Source organism: Mugil cephalus, chromosome 19 (assembly GCF_022458985.1).
Source record: "Mugil cephalus isolate CIBA_MC_2020 chromosome 19, CIBA_Mcephalus_1.1, whole genome shotgun sequence".
NCBI lineage: Eukaryota > Metazoa > Chordata > Actinopteri > Mugiliformes > Mugilidae > Mugil > Mugil cephalus.
Window position 1 is genome coordinate 17,688,407 of NC_061788.1, and position 25,142 is coordinate 17,713,548.

General features: G+C 44.1%; 1 protein-coding gene across 4 annotated transcripts in view; it reads left to right on the forward strand.

Annotated features, from left to right (window-relative positions):
* Positions 1-25,142, forward strand: part of rxraa (retinoid X receptor, alpha a) — a 94,720-nt gene that overhangs the window by 36,459 nt on the left and 33,119 nt on the right. For all 4 annotated transcript variants that reach the window (XM_047569942.1, XM_047569943.1, XM_047569944.1 and 1 more), the window contains exon 3: positions 20,511-20,749. In XM_047569942.1, coding sequence (XP_047425898.1) covers positions 20,511-20,749 — 239 coding nt within the window. The remainder of the gene's footprint in view (positions 1-20,510; positions 20,750-25,142) is intronic.

Below are 25,142 nucleotides of genomic sequence, written 5' to 3' on the forward strand. Positions count from 1 at the left end.
AAGGAGATGGGGCTTGGCTTAATGTAGAACATTTTGTAAATGGAGCAGCGGCTTCGAGAGAAAGTCTCTTCAAAAGTGACGTTAAAGAATGTCTATGCTGATATGTGTATATCCTTTAGGATGTCCCGTTCCCTGATTCACTATACAGTACATGGAACTGCACTCACACTCTAAATGATGCAAAGAACCGGAGGAACATACAAATGACTTCTTCCTATCCTCACAACAATGACTTTGGATGACAGTTTGTTTTAGAAAGTGTTGGGTTAGATGAATGGGTTTTATGTGCGCTCAATGGGTGTCATGATTGTTTTCAAGTCATTATTTTTGAACTATTTAAATAGACCTGATGCGAATGCTTCAATCCGTATCTATATTCTTGACTTGAATACATACGCTGAGAACAGACAGCTCGTGAGCTACATACTGCGAACTGGAAGATGTGTGTAGCCTTTTTAAAAACAAGCTGCAACTGTTGTAAGATGGCATAACGTATCACGATTAAATTCACCAGCAAATAGTGGATGTGCAGCCTCCTTCTCTCTGATGCCACAGGGTGTTTGGTGAAGTTGTTAATTGACGGCAGTTGAGAGGATTTTTGGACCATTTCTCTGCCATAACACTTGAGGCATCATGTTGACTGGTCAACGGTCATGCGACTAGTTGACTTGATGGTTAAAGCGTCATTGAAGAGAAGTCTGCAAACTGGCTGGTTCATATTAAGCAATCAGACCTGTACCTGTGGACAGGATGTAACAGTAGAAGATTATAGTTCCTCTGTAGGGTTACTCCCACGTTTGATAAAAATGGTCCCTTAGCGCAAAAAAAACAAAACAAAAAAAAAAAAAAACAGGAAGACAAAGGGCCCTACCTTCCTGTTTGTGTGCTGCCAGGAAGCTGAAGGGAAGACGTGCCAAAAAAATGAGAACATAGCGATACTAGATTCTCGATGGGACTACCCAAGGCACGTTTTTATAATTGTGCAAAATCTGTGTTTTTATTGAATTACGCATGAAAAGTTTCTCTCTCGTACTGTCTTTTTCCTGTCTTTGCTTCCATCTCACCCTTCCTTTATCACCTTATCCCTCCTCTATCCTAGAAACCCTGAATCATATTCCAGTGGACGTACTTCTCAGCCAGCTCAGCCAATAAAATCGGCTTAGGTGATTGATCCCTCTGCCTGTCTTGTTTACACCGTGTGCGCTTGCCTGGGCCCAGAAGAGATGTTGACCTTTCACACGCAGGACTGCTGCCCCTCTTTTATCTCGCATCATTGTGCAGCTGATGAGTCAATTGGAGCCAATCATGTGGGAAGGTTTCCCTGACAATAGCGGGGAATCGCGCTCGGGTCTGTGCGCGCGGGGATGACGAGGAAACGAGGGATGTTTTCCTCTGAAGTTCACGGCCATATAGTTTCATCGCCCCTGGCGGAGGGCTTATTTATTGAAGGGAACGTGTGTGGGAGACAGAGGCGGTGTTGTGCAGGCGCTGTGTCATGAATCAACTGCTCTGTTGATCTTGTGACCAGCCGGAGCTCCCCCCCGGTCAACTGTGGAGTTCAAAGGTTGTCTCTGAAGCTTGTCTCTAATCTGCACTTCAACCTCCTTGAGGAAAGGTGTAAATTGGCCCTCTATTGACAGTACGCCGAGTATAAATGTCTGGGATCTTGTGTGCTGCTGTGCCACGCTTTGCTGATACTGACACACTAAATCCTAAACTGTTAAAAAAAAAAAAAAGGTCATTTGAAGTTTTCTGGCATCGGCTTCCCATTTCTGAAGATGTGTTGTTTTTTTTTTTTGTGTGTGTGTGTATATTGTTTTTTAGACTTGGCCTCTGAAGTATTTTGACCGGCATTTGGCACCGAACGATTATCGGGAGAATTATTATTAGATGGAAACACAATCTTAAGTGTCTTGTTTTGCTTGAGTTTTTCCCCACTTAAGCACACACAGTTGTTTATTGCAATATACAGTAAGTGGTGTCAAGACATTTTGAGCACCCAGAAGTTCCACAGAAGAAGACGCGAAACGAAGAAACGTGCTTCTCTCCCTTCACAGCCGTTATAAAACGAGGATTAATCCTCCGTCATGTGATGCGTCGTTCAATCTCCTGTTGAATCTGTGCACATGACCCGACGACCCCAGGAGCCCGTCCTATTCAGCTACCGCCGCTAATATTAACCTCCATAATCCACTTTTGTGCTTGAGTTATTTTGACCACAAGGACATCTTTGAATTTTGGTGCCGCTTCGCTGTCAAGCCGCCAAGTTGCGGAAGGAGCTGACCTCCTGCCCATGGCTTTCCCTTTGGCATACTTGTTTCAAGAATGTTTCCCTTATTTCTATCATTTTATTTCTCTCTTTTTTTTTTTTTTTTTTTTTTTTTTTCGCTATTTCTCCCAGCAGTATCCCCGAGGTACGGGGGGAAATGGAAGGAGTGAGCAGAGCACAAAAATAAAGAGAAAGAGAGAGCTGAGATATTCTACTGGGGATTGTGGGAACCCACTGATAAAGGCTTGCATCTTAATCCATCCTAAGGCCTGTCTTACGGTGTACGATGAGCTTTTATGTGATCATTAATGCCGCGCGCTCGTGTGCGCGTGCGCCCGCGCGCACGCCGTAGGTGCGAGTGTGTACGTGGCTTTAGGTATTTGATATGTTAATGATTTCTTCTGCGCTCGCTCGCGCTGTAGTCCAGTCCTTTTGAATCTCGTATTTCAAGACTGTTCGAGATCACCAGATGTCATGTGTAAAAACGAGCAAGGCAACACTATCCCACAGTGAGTGCATAATGACTTATTTTATAGCTCATAAGTGTATTAAAAGCACTAATTAATGCAGCGCAATTCTCCATCCAATGCAGCGCACAATGTAGGGATCTCTCTCTCCCTCTCTCTCTTAGGTTATGTCTTCAGCTCCCCCCCGTTCCTCCTTCAGCTTTAGTGGAATTTGGCTGATGTGCGCCAAGGGGAGGAGAGGAAGGAGGCACTCATCTTGTTTCAGTGCTTTATGAGTCTGACGTGTACGTCTGTAATTGTGGTTATGGGTGATTAAACTCTCGATGCCCCTCAGGATCCGCAGCCAGCTATCAGTCAGCCCCGGGGCCGAGCCGCACGGCGCTGCATTCAGGGCTCAGATTGGTTCTGTCTGTCAGATAATGCCGCTTCATGCCACTCGCTACCATTTCCCCTCTATAGCTCCCAACTTATTATTTTCATAACCGGCGACTAGTTTAATTAACGTGAAAAATATAAAGTGAGAACAACCCCCTGAGCAACAATATTAAAAAACTTAAGCAACGTTCTGGAACTGATATGTTTATTTGTCAATTGTTGATTCGATTAAAAATGTATCAAGCAAAAAATGCTAAATATTCCCTGCTGTGGAATAAATAAAGGAGTATATTATCTTTATACAATTTCTCAGTTGCAAGACAAAAGCAGGCATGTGTAGATGTGGGGCCTGAGAACTTAAAAAGCTGATTTATCCTCTAATTGACTGCTACGTGATGAATTGCTTTGGCTCTATTCCATATTGTCCTCCTTGACTGTATGTTCCAGATACTTGGTGAAGCAAGATGGGAGAGAACTCGTGTTTATTATTTGTCTAAAAATGGATGTTGTGCGTGGGTGGATGGGAGTGGGGAATTGGAAAGAAGAATCAGCGGATCATTTCATGGTGCCTGTGCGGTTATGTATTCATGCCTGTGCGCAATGTGCTGCCATGCGTGCCGTTGTCATATCTGTACAGTGCGTTTGATTTATATTTATAACTTTAAAAAACGAGGCCCTGAGCTAAGGTCCGCCGCTTTGCTGGTCTAATTGGCATGTAAATCATGTCTCTGTGGGTGGTAGCTGCGTGTGTTTATGAAAAAATCCATGACTTATCTCCAGAGGAAACATGACCGCTGGAGTGTTGTCCTCCTCGCTGTCCGCTCTGACACTCTCATGGCGAGCGGACAGAGATTTTCTCAGCTGATGGGAGATAGGCAACCAGGCTTCTGAGCATTACCTATCACATGGATTCGAGTCCAAACAAAACACTTCAGCATGTGTGTGGTAATGAGGAGCTGCATCTGTGTGTGTGTGTGTGTGTGTGTGTGAGCTATCTCTCAATGACCTCCTCCCATTCATTTGCTGACTTGGCTGAGCCCTTCTCTCTGCTGCAGCTTGGATGTTTTCTCTCGTCCCTCCCCTCCTCCACACAGTACCCTTGGAAGCAACAAGAAAAATAAGAGGAATCCACACCCTCTTTACCCCGAGGACCCTTGTTAGTCATGGCAGAGTAACCTCATAGAAGAGGATGCAGGGTCATGAGGGCAGAGAAAATAACTTTTGTCAAAGCACGGAGACACGGAAATGTCAAGAAAGAATTGCTGAAGATTAAAAGAGAAAAAGGGGGGAGAAAAAAAAAGAGACTTAAGTGAAGAAATAACTGCCGCTGCACCACTTCTGAAGCCTTTGCCTAGACTTGACTGGGGCAGAGTGTCTGGGTCAGCCTGGGCCGGCCTCGCTCCGCAGTGTAAAGGGCTCCATGTGTAGAAGCGAGGGGTTGATTCATGTTAGACCCATTACAGCCAAAATATAGCTATCTTAGGTCTCTTCAAGCCACTCGATCTGCTCAACGACAACATCATCTGGTGCAAACATCAGCTGAAGCTTCTTTCTGGATGACTCTCTTAGTGACGTGGCTTTTTTTTTATGTAAAAAAAAAAACAAGGGACGTGTCTTCCAAAGCTTCCAAAACTTCATCATTGCTTCTGTTATCTTGCGTGAGTGCTTTAAGTTTCATTTTATATATATTCAAAGATCAAAACCGTGTTGTCATCGAGAGGATTTTTCCTGTAATTAATGTGGAACACATCCTAATAGTCTTTGTACTCCTGTCACTCTAAATCACGATTCCTAACTATTATTGGTGTTTTAACTATTTCCATCTGCTTTCTCTTCTGAGTGGGCAAAGCAAAAAAAAAATCCCCCTTTACTGGGTGGAAAAATCCGAGCCGAAACTGTTTTTGAAAGTCTTGCTGGACAGCATGTGTTTGTTGGAAGGCTGCCAGTGAAAATGCAAGAGAGGGGAAGTCAGCAGACTGGCTGTCTTCTGTTCACTGTTGTTCAGATTGACTCTGTCAGGCCGGCCTTTGAGGCCCGTGATCCAGGTGGTCTGTTCTCCGCTCTCCCCTCCTCATCCTCCCCTCCCCTCCCGTCACCTTGGCCACCCCGTGCCCACAAACACGCCTGGCATCAGCAGTTTTCCCAGAGCGGTGGCGTCTTCCCTCCGCCAATCGCGAGGCTCCGCAGCTATGGGCACATCGGCGCGAACCAATGAGCGACACCTGTTTCTCTCAAACGTGGCCGTTCGTGCCAATCATAACACCTACTTTATTTGGCCTCTGTCTTGAAGCCAATGCCAACACGTAATTCACGGGCATCCTGGCCACGAGAGGCACCAAGAAGAAAGAAATATGGATTTTATCGCTGGGGAACGGACCTTCCAGAAAATAACTTTCCCAGCACAAATGTCACAGCAAATGTGTGTTGCATCATTGCATCACTGGAAAAAAGTATCTTAGACTTAAACAACCTTTTGATCGGACTGAGGGATCATTGTTCAGCGGTGAGACGCTGGAAGAATGAGTCATTTTGTTTCCTTTTAAAAGTTTTCCCTGTGTTTGTATGTACAGCTGGGAATCATGTCCAGGATCACATGTTTAACATGGTCTCAAATATTAATATGTTACTTTGTATCATATAGCAGAAGGAGTTTTTTCTTGAGGCATAACAGTAACTGTCGCTTCACAGACTTGATATGATCCAGAACAAACAATGAACTCATTGAAGAATATAAAGGTCCAGTCCCTAACTAAACATCTTGTTAGAATAGATATTTATGCTTCTAGTTGACAGTCCTGGCCAGATGCTTTATGTTTTCATGTTATCTGTCCATATGTGTGCAGCTAATTATGATGACAAATGCCTCCTAAGGTTAAATGATGAAATGATGTAAGGCTTCACACACAAGTGAACACATCACATCACATTAAATTAGTAATAGCATATGAGTAAGTCTGAGCAGCAAGGGATTTGAACTGCAGCTTGACTGATTGACGGCGAACAACCGTGAGGTGGTAATTCTAGTGTGACAATCATTTGACTATTCCCTTCAAGAGAGCACAGCATTTCAGAAGTCACGATATTTTTTTTTTTCCTTTTGAAGATTATGAACTAGATGTTATGTCATTCGTAACACACACAGAAAAAAAAATAATCTAGACACGCCACAATGAAACTTAAATGAAAATTAAATATCTTAAAACATCCCTTGGCAGACAGTCTAGTGGGTGCAATAAATTGGAAGGCTGAGGAGTATCTGAGAGTATCTGTATTCAATACAGGATTAGGATTACTAGGGTTAGGGGGGATTGTATAGGAAGCCACTAGACCTACTGAAGAACTGGTATGAAGTGGATGGAGTTCGTGTAATGATACCAAGTTTTATGGTTCAGAACTAGAATAAGCTATTGAACAAATCATTTTTAGACTTTGACTCCTTCTTATTTGCATATACAGTCAAATTCTCACATTACAAATGTTGGTTGTGTCAAAGGAGAGGGTGGGCAAAATACGAAAACACAAAATAGGATCAGATTTGAGTCTGTATTTTCATCAATACAAATCCGTTTAAGTGTGCTCAGAGTGGCTTAATACTAATCCTCAGTCACAAAGGCAGATGAATAACAACCTGCAGGCAAGTACATATTTAAAGTACATAGTAGAATCATCCCTTATTCTAAAATGTTCTGAAAGGATCGGGCTGATTGACTAGTTCTGCTCATTAACAACAACTTTTTTCAACTTTGGCTACAACCCTTGTCCACTTCTGAGTGGAAATCTTTTGGCCACAGTATACATTTTAGTTTGGGGATCTTCGTTGCCGTCCTTGTTGGACCCTCCTGAAGTATCCGGAGCCTATATTAGAGCAGAGCATCAGTGCGGACTCCCGTTTAACTCCAACACCTGAAGATGGATCCAACTCCCCCGTGTTTGTGCAGTGTTTGTGCTGTCTAAACACAGCGTAGTAGAGTTAGTCACGTCCTTGGCAAAAGCTGTGGACTTCATAATGAAAGAGAACATAAACAAGTGGGAAAACACTGTAGGAAAGAGAACAGGCAGCGCGACTGGGAAGCTGATGCAGGTATCTGTAGAGAGGAAAGAAAGCTGGCAGCGCTCTCGCTAGTGTGTCTTCCCAGGACATGAAAGACTCGCTGCTCCGAACTGGGATTATCCTCCTTCTCTGGGGATTCCCTCTGATGAGGATAGAAGAGAGGAGGAAATATGTGGAAAGAAATTAAAGGAAACAGAAACAGGGGAAAGGCGGGATGGGAAACATCAAACTTGAGCCCGAGCACTGGGGACAGATGAAGAAACATACATTAATAGGTGATAATCCGCATGGACACCAGCTCCACTGAGTCGCCTTTTCAGTTGGCCACATTTTTGCTTTTAACCCAACGTGCGGCCAACCCCCTGAAGAATGATCAGCGCTGGAAGTGCAGCAGAAAGCCATGTTCTCGTTTGAATGTTCATGGAAATCATCTGTGCAGGCTCAGACAAATAAGATGTGATCGCTACTTTTTGACAGCAAAGACTTAGATATGCACAGTAACAAAGACCTGCACTGCTCAAGAATAACAATCTCGCATGAACCGGCAGATATTTGCTGAAATTTTATAGATTCCACAGTTTATTAAATGAAATTCAAGATTTATACCGGTAAAATATGTATCGGTTCAATATTTGTGCGCAGGGACTGGATTCATTAGTTGTGATATTTTCTCTTGCTTGAGGAAAATATGAGTCTTAGGATTCAGCAGTGTTACTGAGAAGCTTCTTTGGAACTTGCCAGCTGAATAAAATGTGGATTTGAAAGGGAGTGTTTCAGGGAATAAGGTTACGTTGTTGACATAGGCTGTTTGTGTTGTCCACGGGACTTATTTTGTTAATAATGGGCCAAAGGGTAATTGATTTTGTGTGCACAGGACAGACTGTCTGTGTCCAATCGAGCAAGAGAAGGGGCGGATGGGGGGCGTGGGGGGATAAGGTTGGGCCTCATAAGTCAACGCAGCTATATTTTCACGATTTTGTTTATTTATTTTGGATACGGCGCGCCTCCGATCCTCGGGCCCGCATGATTTTGTGTTACTTGTTTGCTGCGAGTCGATGCACCGGTCCAAAGTACACTCCTCCAGTGACAATCACGCACGGAACACACACATACACGCACTTTTCAGGACATACAACCCCTGCTCTTATTGAGCGTGTGTGTTCCCACCCGGCTCGCAAGGCCTCTTCCTGCAGCACGTACACACATAGTTTCCCATCGCCGCCAACCCCCCCCCCCCATCTCATCCCCTCCAACTGGCCCCCAGGGTTTCAAGCTTTTTTTTTCTGAGAGACTTTCTCGCACTTTCTCTTCCTCCCAGTTTGAATCTCTTTTATCCGTCTATGAATCTGTCTATCTTCTTCATCTATCGATCCCCCTGTCCATGCCCATCCTTGCCTTTCGCCTTCATCTGAGGCTCGTTCCCCAGAGGGAGTAAGAAAAGGGGCCTGTGGTGGGGAGGGGGGGGGGGCCAGTTCCAAGTCAGGGCCAGGAGCCAGAACCTTCTCCATTTGGATTTCATTACAAACAGACCGGCACCTCACAGCCTACAACAAAAGAATAATAATCAGAGGGGAAAAATGAAGGAAAGGGAGGCGGAGGATGCCTTAACGGCTTGTAATGTAGTCAATAAATTCAAACTTTATGTTGGAAAAAAAAAAAAAAGCTCAGATATTATTACTGTGTCCCAAACCCTAAATGCGAACCAGCTTCCTTTGTCTTAGCTGACACAAATTGAATATGATCTGATATCCTTAATCACATGTAAACATGCCCGGATTGGAGAACAGTAACCATTTTTATGGGCTTGCACACTGACTCTCCCAAGACCGGCCGGGGGAGGGGTGGAAATGGGGCAGCGTGTTAAACCAACATCTGCCTTGGGCCCAATCCAGGTGTTGCAGTGGATCAAACACACACAGTGTACACACAGTATACACACAGTGCACGCACAGCGCGCGACGTTTGATGTGTTTCAATGCTTCCAGCGCACAAATGGAAGTCGTCAATCACCCGCTGTGTCCGAACAAGTCATCAAGTGACAAATTCCTCATCCAGATGTCGCCAAAGGGAGGGGACAGTTTGTTTTTTCCTTCGTACTAATTGGGATAATTCATCTCCACTGACTGATGGTTTTATGTCTGCTGAGACATTCAAAGGCATACCTCCTAGGTTCGTTTCATATCTACTTCTTCACATCAATGTCTGATATTCATCTATTTACAGGATACTTACATTTTGTAACAGTGACTGATCTATTTAAACCCCTACTCCCCACCAGCCTTTTAGAACTGAAGAAACAACTCGGATGAGTGGTGACGCATCTTCAAGTCCATTGTCTCCTATTTCTCTTATTATTTTTTTTTTTATTCAGCATGTCTGGTGAGAACCTTCACAGACTCCCGTTGGTTATTAGTTATGTTGGCTGGATTTTCACTTTTGTTTGAATCAATAACTATTAATAATCTAAACCTTAATTCAAAACTCTGCCCAGCTGTTAAATTATGTTTTGTGATGTCCTTGTGGCATCAGTTTACAAGAGGCGTCTTCTATGCGTGCAACTGCTGAAACCCCTTAGCGCACAAAATGAGTAATGGCTGGTGTGCCCCGTTTTCTTTTGAGTCAGCTTTTGATTTATGGATGAAGGCAATCAAAAGTTGTTCCAGAAGTGGTACTTTTGTTGCACTGCACCCAATCTTGTGTTTTGCAGTCAGATTGTTACTTTTGCATGCTTTTGCACGCCTCCTCAGATCATGCATTAAAATCGTATCTGGACGATCTGATCTCACGTGCCCAGCTTTAAGAACGTGTGTTCATATCTGGCAACGTGCATCTTCAAGCAGCTCTCCAGATGTGATTTCAGTTTCATGCTTTGTATACAAATAAACCCCGACATCATCAGAGATGTAGTAGAATATTATGACAGGGCTGTCTCTAATGGATCTATACTGCCAGTCCAGACTCATTAACAGAGCTGTTTTATTTGTGTGTGTCATGACTTGGGCACAAGTTAAGTCGTTATTTATTGATCTTCACGTTAGTTAGACCTGCAAAAACTCAAAGAGTATAACTTGAACCCTGGAGGTTTCTCTATGCACCATAATCTCCAGTAATAAAAACAAAATAAAGACGTCAGTGACTGAGGAAATGCCATACGCCGCTCCTTATACGTCCTCAATGATTAACCACATGCTGACAAAAGCACACTTGTGCCCTCGTATAATACTAATACTTTCACTTGTTAATTATTGCTTAGATGTCTATTTATGTAGTTAGTATTTATTTAGTTCACATCTACAGGGACAGGCTCTCATTACAAATGAAAAGAAATTATTTTTTATTCCGTTATAATAGCCACTGTATATTTTAGTTTTCTGAATGAATGAGACAAAACTCCACGGATGCAGCAGCACCCCTGTTGAGTGCAGATGCTCTTTATTGTGACTCAGGACACATTGTGTTCATACTACCAAAGGAACACGGACACATGTGACCCAGACCACCTCCAAATGTGCTCAGACATGGGATCTCACAGACGCGCTTTCACTGTGTTCACACCTGTCTTTTTTTACAGGCCGCTTGCTGTCGGATTGGCAAATCGGCTCTTAATGCTATATCGTTAGCCTAATGGCATAATTGCCTCGTATGTTTTCAGAATACAAGAAGAACACAATTTGAAGCAAGCAACAATGAGTCAAAAAATGTCTTGGGCAATTATGTTGTTAGGCTAACGACGTGTATATGCTCTGCCGTGTGCCTTCGAGTGTCTTTTGGCAGTCAGCAAGGCAGATAAGGGCCTGTTGTGATTTTTATCTCTAGGCTCAAGAAAAGAGGAAGTATGACGAATCACAGCTTCCTGGCTGCGTTGCATTTCCCCAGTAGCTTGTATTCACTCAACAGTCCTGTGCGCGACAGCTCAGGAGGCCGAAAGAAGCAGACAATAAACCAACCCATTAACTTATTGGTAGGAGGTTCAGAAGGAGAAATGGACGAGCAAAGATTTGACGTCATCATTCAATAAGACTGTCCATTTGTACTATAAAGGAGTTTGCAAACTTTCTACTTGCTAAGCTCCCCGAAGAGGTAATGAATCCTCAAACAGAGCAGTGGAGCATCACTCTGATCTCCTTCTCCTGCAGTGGTAATTATCGCTCCATGCCACGTCTTTGATCAACTTCTATTGTCAGTTGGTTCTCATGACATAAGCTGCTGACCAAAGCACAGTCAGCATGGCACATTCACCACGCTGACTGTCACTCATTTGCATAGTACATCTCCTTTTCAATAGCCTTGTTGCTCTCGCTCGCTTTGTATCCTACGCATTTCTCTCCATGGGTCGCACTCTTAACCATTCGACATGTATCAGTTGATGCACAAATCCGCTCCGCTTTGAAAGAAAGGTGCATATTTGTTGTTCAAATGAAGCTGGCTACTGTCGGAGGAGAACAGCACTCACCTTTGAGGCCATTTGGGACTACTTGGTATTGTTTCATCAATGCTGAATCCATTAGACGAGCATTCGCCCAAGCAATATGAGTTGTAAAGTCAAGTTTTTACTTTCAGAGACTTTTAGAGAAATTTAAGTCCAACCTGAGATAACGAATTATACTCTAAACTATAAACTGTAGGTTGGACTACAAATAAAAACAGCAGAGAAACATGAATGTAACATGAGTTTTATGTTTCCACTGGAAAGAATGAAGCAGGAACTAGAAAATTTCCAAGAAAAGCTTAAAGTGCTCATAATAAAAAGGAAACATTCCCTTTAGAGAATGGATTCCAGTCACAATGGAGAGTGACAGTTAATACTGATGCTACTGGCATGGCTATTCCTCTTTGAAGGCCATGTAAAGAGGAGAATCAACTGAGGGACCATATTCTATAGCTATACATCATGCCCATGTCTCTGTATTTACCACCACTGCCTGAAGGAGTGAGACAAAGCTTCTGCACTGTAGTTATAATACTAGCGTTTTTGTGTGGATGTCGAGCTCTTTCTCTGCAAATGACTGGCATGATGCTGCACAAAGCTACTGCTCATTCAATAACAACAAATTGGAATAATCCTCTCACAATCAAGACTTCCTCCACTATTGAATTTATTCCATCACAGCTGATGAAAAGAGCTGTTGACACTACTAACCCTGTCCTGGACTGCTTTATTGAATTAGATTCATCTAAATTAACCTTTGACACAGTCGTCCTCTGATTAAAAGGTAGATGTGCTGTATGCGTGCTGGCTATAATTTGGCGATCGAAAAAGCCTTAAAATTGCTTTCAAAAATAAAAACCAACATACACACTAGCTGGAAACATGACATCATCATAAAAAATGTCAAAACAAATGTGTTCCTTATATTCCGTTTTAACTTTTTCCGCGTGGTCAACCAGATGTTGGTCAAACTGCCAAGGCCTTTGCTCAGTTAGGCTAGAACAATTAGTGCGTTTGTATCGTTCTTTAGAGCGTATTTCCAGGCCGCTACTTGAGGCAGTGCGTGCTCGGCTTCTTCTATCGCCGCTCTATTTGTAAGCCGGCCAGCGCTCTGGATCTGAGCTCCCGGGGAGAGATGGTATATCACCTCAGAGCTAAAGAGAACAATTAGGCCATATCAGCAGATCAGAGTGTTGGCAGTCGAGCAATACCCCCCAATAATTTGTGGCTTAGCTGGCACCTGGCCACAGCCAGCCGCGACTCCACGGCCTTTTCAGACACTTCAGAGTCGCCGAGGCCACTGGCGTGTCCCAGGAATGGGCGCTATCATCCTCTTACTATCAGGAAAACGGATTGAACTGGAAGGAAAATAAAGCCCACCAGACACGGGAGAGAGTAAAAGGGAGGTGGGAGGGGAAGTAAGTCTTTAATGAGGGCGGTTGTTTCAGCATGCAAAAAGAATCAGGTTATATCAACATAGTGTATCAAATGATGGCTTTTAGTGGCCCACCTACTGTGAAATTATGGGTGGCCTGTTTTGGTTCTTTTCTGCCACTTATCCCACATTAAGGCCATTTTCTGTTGCTCTTACATTCCCCTTGTTTGATCTACAAGTTGGTTCACGAATGCCAGCGGATGGATGTCTGAACAGACGGCATGAAGAGGATACTTTTGATTAGAGCTGTCACAAAGATACAGCTGTGGTTGTAGCCGCCGTCTGATCGTATCTCGTCTGGAAAGGGGGTGTTAAAGCTAAAGCCCTCGTCACTTTGCGGCTCTTTCCTCCCACCGTCACTGTAATGAGGATGTAGGATTGAAGGCAATCAGCCTGAGGGGGATAAAATTAAACATAGTGTATTCATGTCTCCTGTCGCACACCTTTAATTGTGCAAGGATTAAAAAAAAAGAAGCACCAAGACTACGGAAAACAAACGACTAAGAGAAAAAAAACAGTTTTAGTAGTGCTTTTAATAGGACTGAAATCATTTGCACAGTTTCAGACGGCAGAAGTGATCACACTTGTCCATCTTCTGTTAACTTTGCATGGTTTAGCATTACATTTTTCTTTTATATATTTCTGACACATTAAGGTACGATGATAATGATGATCATCAAATCACCTTTGACCATAGACTCTACAAATCTCACTTGACACATCCAGAACAACTGATTTCTGCTCAGCATGGCGAGACTATCTTCACCACACTGACCAATGCTGGACATACCACACAAAATGCATGGAAGGGGAGCAGAAATCAGATGTTTACTGGAAGATTAATTGCATTCCCCCACTCACTGGGTCTGCTGAATGCCCATTTTGAAACCAGAAAGCACAGAGCGAAGCACTTAACAGCAAAGAAAATAAGATCATAGTACGATTTTAATAGTTGTTAATATGTTAATGGTTGATTTAAGTGAAATACTGAAATAGTTGTAGATTTCTCTTCTGGATGAGAATATGGCTAATATGGTGCAAGGTATTCATTTGGTATCTAATTGCTACTCTGGAAATAAATTCAAGTAATTCAAGAATGGTCTGTCTTTTATATGTTTTGATATTGAACATTTCTATATTTTTTTTTGTAGTGCTACTTTCGCAGAAACAGCCATGCAAGGCGGTTGTGGGAGTTTGTGAAGGTCTTTCGTCCCATTTTTTTTTTTTTTTTAACATTTTATTTGCTAAACGATTATGAGATTGTGAAAGGAAACCGTTTAGTGTCGTCTTTTTTTTTTCACTGTTATAAAAGCACACTGCAGAAATACGTCAGGTCAGTGCTCAACATGGTTTACATCACTTGTTGTCATGTCATCAGCCAATTACAAGCTCCGCTCCTTACACCATCTTCCCACCACCCACACGTACACAATATCTGTATCACACACACACACACACTCACGGTCCGGCCACCTCTCCCATTTCCAACGAGTAAACACACGAGACTCAGATATTTACACTCTGGACCTTAACTGAAGGGACCCGATTAGTGTGTTTATATAGCGGAAAACAGTAGACAGACATTCCCAGATTAATGAGCGCACACACATATGGCACACGAAACATGTTGACTTTGCAGATGTAGAGTGCAACGCCGAAAACCAACGGCTGATGGATAGCGGTCTACTTGTTGAAACATCCAGTACATAGCAACATGCGGAGACAGAGTTTCATTAGAGATTGAGTGTAATTTTCGAGCTGCTGTTGTCATGGCGATATAGACATCAGTGATGAAAACTCACTAAAAATGAAGATGTTTTTGCCGAATCGTGTTATTTTGGGTTCTGGGATTTTTTACACAATCCACTTATTCTCTTGGGTTTTTTGTTGAATCTGTTCGCCCCCCTCTCCTCTCCTCTCCTCTTCCTCTGAACACATCCGGAGAAATGCTAATGACTAGCGTTTCATCCCGGCTCCGCTGCGCCGCTCGGTGCGCTTCAATAAGTGACTCACCTGCCTCCATTAAAATGTCCCTGTGAATAATAATAACACTAAAAAAAAAGTTTACGTTTCGACTCAAATCAACAGAGGAGCGGGGGGAGAAAAAAAAAAATAAAAATGGGGGCTGTGTTATTGTTGACAGGCCGCGGTTTCATCCTGTTTTTTCTCCGAGGAGCCGCGGTTTGCTAATGCGCTGCGGTGGAGGTGCAAGTGACTCACGGCTGCTTAATTTTCGCCAAAGTCAATCGAAGAAATGATGGCGTTTCTTTTCCTGGCCGCTGTCTCGCGAATGCCATCATCCCTCGGCTGAGCCGTTGCCAGCGGGGTGGTATAGAAAGCGCACTGTCTGGGCCGGGATCCGCACAGAGCCTGTCTGAGTAACATTATTGTTTGTGTGCGTTTTTAGCTGTAGTGAAAGATCTAACTAAGTCTCTGGAGAGTCTGGGATTGGATGGTAACTATAGGGGTATTAGCGTACAGCTGGTGCTGCTGAGTGAATCATTTTGTGAGCGCAAACTTACATAAACACATTGTTATTTTTTTCCTATTGACACTCGGTTTCAATGATCGTCATGAAAAAGATTTAATGGCGGATTGGCAGCTGGGCATAAAATATGTGATTTACCGAGATTTATGAGCTCTGCCTTTTTTGATTTTCCTTCATCCCACGCCCTCGCGTTCTACTAAATCTCCACTGTGGCACTAGTAGATGAATAATAGAGGAGGGGAGTTAGCCACAGAGAGAAATTAGCATCCGTCCGCCTGTGTATGTGCACATATTATTATTGTGAATGGATTTTAAAAAGGAAACAGACTGGAAAATGCAGTGGGAGCAAAGACTTGAAGAGTCCGTTAGGGATTCAAAGGCAGAAGGAAATACGCGATGTTCGTCAGTTTCATCCACTCTTAGGGTGGTTGAGACTATCGTGGGGGTTTTAGTGGTGGACTCCATTTATAATGCATCAGCCCTTGCTGGTGGTGGAGGCAACATGAGCCCATGAACAGGTTAGGGAATGAACTATTTGTGTTAGGTCTGCAGCCGGCCGGACAGTCACTTATACAGCATAAAGTATATATTTTGACTGCCTCAACATGCTGTCCATTTTTTTATTTTTGTTTTGAAAGAGCGATGAACCGCCTATGCCTTGCCTCCTTTTATCAGTCAGTTCTTGGCTCTTTTACTTGACTCACACAGCCCATAGAGGTGAGGAAAGGTGGAGAGTCATTCTGGCTTCTGTTAGAGGCCTCAGCCTGTTGCTTTTCACCACAGGCTTGACAAATAATGCACAGCCCGCTGGATTCCTTCAAGATACGCTCTCCCCCTGCCGTCCTGTACTTAAAGAGCATCGCTGACTCGATAGAGATGTCAGCGTTCTTCATAAATAACTTCGCAATGACTGTTTATTGATCGACCATGTTGAGGAGGAGATGGAGCAGATCGTAGCCCCCTCTTTGCACATTAAAAGTTCAGTCGCTGCAATTCTTTCCATTGCAAAATCAGTCCACATCTCACTTTCCTTTTGCTTTCAATTTGAGCCACACTTCGTATTATTTCCAAGTGTGCCGTTAAACAAATGACAGATGGTGTCACTTTTCTGGAAAGGGCAGCTGTTAATCAAGCGCAGCGGTTCACCTGCCAGAACAGCGTAAACAAGGTGCTCCCAGCTTATCTTTTTATGGCGTCGACTCTCGCCTCCTCATTCGCTCTCATCTGGATAATCCATTTATCATGTTCAGAACGAGCAAGCGACCGCCGGTGCTTCTGATCGGCAAATTTTTACTGTAATCACACTCAATGGCAGAACAAGAGAGCGAGAACGGCAAGAGGGGAGGCATTGTTTAGAAATAGGAGATGCTTGAATGGAGTACGGAGGCGATAAGTGGAGAACTCTCTCTACGCCTGCCAGCAAGATGGGCCCTAATTTGCTTATTTGTAGCTGTCAGTTGTGTTTTTGTGTGCCCGGCAATCTAGACCAGTTGACAGACGGAGGCTGCAAACGACAACGCTCAGAAGTACTTTTCAGCCACTGTTTAATCCGGAGTCGACCTTTTTTTTTGTGGGTTTGTTTTCAAATATTGACACTAAGGGAACCTGGACAGCTGCCACTCATTTCTTGGACGCTTCAATCATTTTTTTATCACACCCCCCCCCCCCCCCCCGGCCCTCATCTGCTGGCCTCGTGCTCTGATTTGCTTCACACACACTCTTATCTAATCTTGCGAGTGTGTTTATTTTTGCGCGTCTAACAGGTAGTGCGGACTGTTGCCAGAGACCGACGGGTTTTCTCAAGACCGCTCATAAAACATGCTTCAATTTCAAGTTAAAACAGGTTGACGTGAAGCGGCTAAGTGAAGAGATACAGGCCGGAGTGTCGGGTCTTTTTATTTCATTTCTTTCACCGTCCAACTCTTCCTTTCCTTTCCGTAATTTCCCTTTCTTTTCTTTGTTCCCTTTCCTCTTTCTTCTCTCATATCAACCACTTCTTTTCTTGTTTTCTCGCCGACTCTCCTAATAAGTGCTTTTTGTTTCCTCTCCCTCCTTTCCTTGTCTCCTCTCCTCTAATTTTCTCCTCTCCTTTCCTCTCCTGGGAGGATTAGGATCGAGTCCTTTTCATCCCGCTGTAATCCTACACTGGCAACCCAACTCCAACAACAATAAACATACACACATACATGCAAAAACATGCACACAACACACACACTTTGCTATGAGAAATCTTTATGTTCTGGGAACTTTGCCCAAACGAAATCCTCCACATACAGTACGACCACATAGCTGCATAGCTCCGTTCTTCGTCATGTGGAAAAAGAACATCAGAGAGCCGAGCCGCTGCTCTGGTTGGTCCTCTTTAAAACGGCATCAGGAACGAATGGGGGGGGGGAAAGAGACATAAAGTGTCGTGTCTACCTCCCGGTCCGTCTCTGTCATCCCCCCTCTAGGTGGGGCCTTGCAGGGGCTCCGTCAGCTGAGCTCCCCCCCCCTGCTGAGACCCACAATGACAGATTGGCAAACCAAATACCACAGCTTGCTTTATCTCCCTGAATTAAAACCCGCTCGGAGAGGGGTTGTGGGAATTCCTGGCTCAGGGCTTTTTAATTTTTCTTTTTTTCTTTTTTTTTTCTTTCTTTCAGGAATTATGTGTGTGGGCGCATTTTGGGATAAAAAATGTAATCAGAGGAATAGAACCTCAAGGGGTATCAGTCTGAGGATTAAACAGTGAACTAATGCAGCTTGCTGCGGAGCCGTTGTTAGCCCTTTATTAAGACGGATGTTTGTTGGCTTTCCAAAGCACCGGCCCATGTGTGCTTAGAGGAAGCGCTCGTGAGCCAAGCAGGATGCGCAGGAAGTGCTTGGCCAGGTTGGGCGCGCAGAAAATTGCTGATGCAGGGAGAACGAAGGGGATGATCCCTGATTTCGTACACCGTTCACCTAGAAGAAGTGCTCTGTAAAGAACACACAAAAACAAAAACAAATCCTGTAAAGTCACCTGGGACAGGAACAGTGGTGTGAGCTGAACTTGTTACTCAGCTGTCAGCTAAACTGAGTCGTATGGCAGTTTTCTGTTAGGTGGAATCAGAGGGACCTGCTCGATTACAAAGCGTGGGAGTGTGATAGACAAGCCGCGCTCGCTCCGATTTATTACGTAACAAGTGCCCGTGGTCCCGCTGCAGAGGGCAGACAAAGCACATTTGTAATGTCAAAACAGGACAGGGTTTAAAAGGCAGGGTATTTTAGGGCAGCAGACTAACTGAGATGAACCTGGGTTGTTTTATGACAGATGTAGAGGTGAATTAAGAGGTGGGACGAGGTGCGGATGTCTGTTAAATGCATGGAAAGCTGAGATACGTCCTCACAAAAATTCCTTTTAAGGCTATAGTCTCCAGGTTGTCTGATTGGTGTTAATTTCATAAGGAGAAAAGTGCTACATCAATAGATTTCCAGCATTAATCCATTATGTCTGGCGATGGGGGGGGACTGACTGCCTATAAAATGTGTTTGACTTTATCTATGAACTTGTACAACCTAATGGACAATGCTAGATTTAACTTGTGTAATATTTGCTCCGTGTTTATTGATGCCAATGGCTTAAAGAAGAATGTTTGAGCATTGGTTGAGGAGAAGGTACAGTTGCACTTCACCAAGATTTTTAATTTTTTCCCCCCATTTACTATAAACCCCTAATTCCTGCCATTGATTCTGTTCTTAAATTCCTGACATCACATGGTACCCATCAGCCGTTGCCGGGGAGTTACATCATCCGGTGCAACACAAGAACATAAGAATCCTGACTGATTGATCTGGAGATTATTTGCGGTCTGTCTGTTTGACAATCCCATTTTCCAACCATAAAAGCGCAGTGAGATGAACAGACAAAGAGCTATAACAGATTAGATGTTTCTGCATCGTATCACAAAAATGTTTAAAATCGTCATTGTTCCTTGTTGTGAATCAGCTGTTGTGATGATATCCTATTGTATTCTTTCACCACCCTTATGTCTCGGGCGTGTTATCAGTCTGCCTGCAGCACATTTTTATTAAACACTCACTTGCGTACAAGGGTGGAAGCAAAGACGGACGCAGTCACGAAGTGAAAGTTAAAGAGAGTGAGCGGCGGTGTTGAAAGAGGAGACGGGAGGGAGGGAGTTGTCATCAGCTCAACCCTGTTGCCAAAGACTCAGTGACATGTCACAGTATGTCAGTGCTCCTTTGCTCACGTTCCCGTCTGTCTCATATCTTCTGTGTTGACAGCTGACGGGGAGATGGCTGGCTTAGTCAAGGTAAAGACAGAGGACTAAATCTAGTAGGTAGAAGAAAGACGTAAAGGTCAGATAAGCTCCTGTACGTATGACCTTATCCTTAGCACTCTCTGACTTCAGTGTCACTCATTGCATGTTTCTCCTCAGCTGTGCCGCAAGGTCACTTTTTCATCTCCTGGGCCAACTACGCCACTCACCAGCACATGCATTATAGATGCACTGTACATCTTGTCCTCATAGATCCTCAAAGGAGGTGCTTTTGTAGTCTGTCAGGGAGCAGCACAGCTTGTGTATTGAGATGGCCGTCCTTGTCTTTTCGCGTAGCCGTTTTTCCACTGTGAGCTATGTTGGCTTTAATTGTCTTAAGTGTTTCTGCTGAATAGTAGCTGAATATTTTCCTGGATGGCGCTCAGATTCAACAACTGCTTTCACACTTCACCAGATGTGCTAGATGCTCGTTGCCAGTGATTCGGTCAAGAAGAACTCAAATTAGATGGAGTGTGAAAACGGCCTTTTAAATAAAGCTTAACGTGTTTATGCAGAGTGCGGTTTCTCGTGGTCTCGCGCCGCGTCGGGTTTCTCATTTGAATGCAGTTTCATATTGTAATGTTTTCCAGACAAGCAAATGACAATGACAGCATTGATTGACAGCAAAGACCCTTCTCCACATTGTCATATTTTTGGAGCTTCCTTTCCAACACCTCTGTTTTTGTTTTTCCGAACAGACTCGTCGGGCCAGGTGAGCTCCTCACCCCTGGGCTCGCCCACCTCCCACCGGGGAATGCACCCGTCCCTGCTCAGCCCAACGTCCATGGGGCCCTCCGGCTCCCTCCACTCTCCCATCAGCACCCTGAGTTCCCCGATGAACGGCCTGGCCTCGCCCTTCTCCGTCATCAGCTCACCCATGGGGCCCCACTCCATGAACTCGCCTGGAATGGGCTACGGCCCAAGCGTTAGCCCCCAGGTGAGGCCCGTGACAGATTCGTTGTTGGTGTGCGCACACGCGCACGTCTGTGAAAGTGGATGTTCCACAGATGCTAACAGACAGAGTTGGATATTTTATTCAGGCACTGTGTCTTCAAGGTTTTTCTTTTGCTCCCTGCTGACGCAAAGTATTGGACAATACCTGACTGTGCAGCAGTGTTTTGACAGTCTTATACTCTATGTGAACGCAGAAGTATCCACAGTTATAGTTCACAAAGCTGTAATGCGCAAAGTTGGACCTGGTGGTAGGCTTATGGGGTTTATACTGTACATCATTCATTCTCAAACGATGAGACATATAGACGTACTATGCCTGAGTAATATAATAGCAGAAAATCTGATTTGATGTGTTAACTATTATGTCTATTCCACTGTACATCACTTGTACCTCAGTGTCTGAGTCATAGCATGAGTCATAGTTTTGTGGGAATTATTAAAGGTGCTTTAAAGTTTTTCTTTTTTTTTTTTGGGAAAAACAAGAAAAACATACAATGGCTCGTCCTGCACTTTAGTTTAGGTCCAAACAGACCTTTGGAGATGACCAGTCAGAGCAGACTGCTCAGATTTTAAAAGTACGTACCTATGTGTCCATAGAGCTGCTCTATAAACAAACCAAACTAGTTGTGTATCATGTCCTACACAATGCTCTCGCACGTCTCTTAAGTGCAAACCACAGTTTCTCTCACAACTCACACACGAGCATATCATTTCCGTAAGCTAGGCCCCAGCAGACAGAGGCCCTGCTTTGACCCCGTGGCGCAGTTAATCAAGGCCTATTCAGCGGAGATTCCACAGTTCTTCAGCTCTGTCACTCTTCCTTCTATATCTGAAAGCATATTTGCCACTCTCTCCCACCACAACTTTCTCCTCCGTCCCTTCACTCGTCTCCTCTCTCTGGCTGTCCTCTCCGCTCCCTTTTACGCTTTCTTGTTTTTATTCCTCGTCTTTGTCCCGTCGTCTCCATTTTCTCTCCTTTTTTGTTCCATCAATAAGCCTGGGTTTCCTTGGTATTTAAAAAAAAAACACACACACACAATTAAGACATCAAAGCTCGCGGTGGCCCAGTTTCCGTCGAGAGCCGTATCTGAAATTGAAATAATTTCCCCCAAAATGCAGCCGCCGTCCTTTTTTTTGTGTGTGTTTGTCGATAATTGTGGTGAAGTAAGTCAGCGACGCGATGCTGTTTGGGATGGGCTCTCCTCGCCATTGTTGAGCTTATCTGCGCCTGCTTAACGAAAGTGTCCCACATGTAATGGAGTGGATTAGGGGCACGTTGAGAAAGAGGCCAGAATCTCTCCTTGCTAGAAAGCCCCTCCCGCCCACCACCACTCCGTGATTCTTCCACTCTTCATATTTCAAGCACTTACATGTGTGCTGCTGTTTCCGTCCCACAGTGGCAGTACTCTGCATGCAGGTAGCAAAAGTTCCTTTTAAGTCGGCTCCCTCTGTCATTTGATTCTATGAAAGGAGCTAAGTGTACAAATTTAGCCTGTAACTCTACAGGTTGGTGTATTACAGTGGTTATGACGAGCGTCTTGTGCTTTGCAGGAATGTTTCTTAACTCATCGTTACTGCCTCCTGGACGATCCTGCCAGCTCTAATAGCTATATAAAGAGCAAGTCACAGCTGTTGTAGTTGGTGGTGACAGTTTTAGTGCTGCATGTACAGTAATTGTATAACTGGTGTCGAGGGTTAGGCCAGGTTTCCAGCGTTCAGCTGTGCTGTATTGTTTTGAATTTGCTCAAACAGGTGTTGCCGGGCAAACGCTTAAAAACACAACTGAAAGTTGCCACCTGCATGTTTCAGTTTGTATTCTTCACATTGTATTGTTTGAGTAATTATTTTAATTATCGGTAGTTTAGATGCTTTAATGTCATAGGTTGATGTGAAAGCAATGCATATTACAGAAATATAAATCTGGCTTGTTGTTTTCGAGGATTCATAGAAAGGACCGGTTGGTGACAGGGTGGAGAAAAGGGCACCGCCCTCATTAAAGCTTCCTGTTTGTTTGAAAATGCCAGTTTGCGGTGAACACATGCAAATTTGAAGCAGAATCCCCCTTCTCCTCAGGGTCCTCTCTTGACTCTGCATTAACCCTTACTCATGCTTTCATCAGATGCTTACAGATTTCAATTGTAATTGAACAGATACATGATAAAATGAAAAAAAGAAAAGCAGTCAGTCTGTTTACGAGCGAGACTAAGCGCATCTACACAAGCGCAGTCGAAAAATGTCAGCTCCGAATTTTGCAGGGTGGCTGCTTTTACATAACCTTGGCCACAGAGTCCTTTGACTGTTGCTCAGCGAGGGTGGAGAACAGCGGTTTGATGTGAGAGAGGTTAAAGATGGTGGCACTGCCCTGTGGTGGTGAGGCACGGCACTTCTGATGAGACCTGATTTGAGTCAGACGGCGAATGCCACTTACTCTTAACACTCGGCTGACTTGCTTTTTTCGGGGGGCACTTAACTGGAACGAGGTCACAGCTCAGCCTCTTCTTTACTTAACCGCCTAGTGCCTAGGACGCAGCCCTGCTTAAACCACACACACACACACTGAAGTATTTGAAATGTGTTGTTCTAGCTGTGAACGCGACATCTAGATTCATGGAAAAATAAAAACCATTCCAGTTCACTTCATTAAAACCTGTGTATATTTGAAAAAAGTGACAAGAAAAGAAAAAAGCGTGAGCCGCAACCATCTCCTACATCAAAGGCCTAAATGACAAGATGATGAGAGCTGGGGACGGGTGAACAAAAGTCCCTCTCTTGCATCCTCCCCACAGCCAAACCACATGTAAAGACAGAGACAGTCCTTTATCTTCAGCCAGTTCTTACATCTCGAACAACTGTACTTCCCCTTCAGCACTGTCCCGAGCATCCAGACACACCAACATACTATGTCTGTGTCTTTTTTTTTTTCTTCCTACGCATTGACAGCAAATATATTATGACAAGAAGAATTTGGCTGCGATGAAAAACTTTATACTTTGCCTTTCGTTCTGTGGTTTCGCCGTTATGAGACTTGTCATCTCTTTCTGAGAAGGGAGAGCTTGCAGGACGTGTCCCCGGGATTCTCGCGCGGGGGCGTCTCCAGGCCACAGCCCGGATCGTTGCGATCAGATCCATCAGTGGTCGTGTCTGTGGACTCGAGCACGCTGACAACACAGGCCGTCCCTCGATCACAGACACCGCAACTCTCCGGGCAGCTGGAAAGGATTACATGCGAGGCTTGGAACAGATTTTACACTTCCACTGACAATCCAGAGAATTGTCTGGCTGTCCTTTGTCATCAGACCACTGTCGGCTTCCACTTTCCGCGTTGCTTCTCGGCCTGTACCCCTTTGGCTTCTGCCGTCTCCCTTTGAAAACTCCCCGAGAATCGTAAACCAACAACAGGCCTCCTGTCTCTCAGCGTGCCTTAAAAATACATACAAAGCCTGAGTGTTTCTGGAGTCGAACACAGAGAAAAACACTAATGTGAAAAAGGTGTAAATGTTTTACAAGAGATGGAACATGCGCTTAATAAGTTATAAATGAGCGGCGGTGGTGATGTCATGTGCCACTTTTGGGTACGCCGTGTTCGTCCGAGGGTAGCTAGGAAACCGAAACACAACACAGCCGAGGGGAGAGAGAAAGAGAAAGCAAGAGGGAGAGTAGTGGCCCTGAGCTCCTTCCTGTGTGGGAGTAATAAAGGTCCATTTCACTGCTCTGCTCTTTGATGGACCTTGCTGTAGTCACTCTGCATGACATCATGCTTGAATGGCCGCACAAAAGAGCTGTGTGTAAGGTCCCAGAGGAACAGTTAAGGCTTACTAACGTCAATCAACCCACAAATGGATAGAGGAAAAGATTTTTTGTAATCAGTGGTCTCCAGGTAGCAATTACAAGCAGTTTTAGAGATCACTTTTGTCCCCCGCGCTGTGTGTAGATTTAATCTAGTTCACGCTTAGCGCACAATTCTGAAGTTATTGGTTGCTTGCGGAGAAAATAGCTATTCTCGGTGACTTGCCTTTAATCTAAGTATTATGGTTTAACTGTTTTACTGCATCTGTTCCATATTAAAACTGTTCCAGCACTTTTGGGGCCAAATTCCCTTTCCTTCCCTGGAAGGCTTTTATTCTGAAACTTATGCAGGAAGTGCTGTTTTATTAAAAAAGACTTTAAGTCCCAAAAGCAGAAACGGTAAATGAGAACATAATGGTATTTCTTTTTAGGGGAAGATCAAAGCAACGGAGTAGAAAGTTGTGTCGGTGGAAATTGAACACAACTTTTAGCTCTCCCGTCGCTTTTATGTCGGCCGCCTTCATTTGTTGTGTGTACTGGAGGCCATCATTTGAGAACTGGCACTACAGTATGTATTGTGACAACACTAG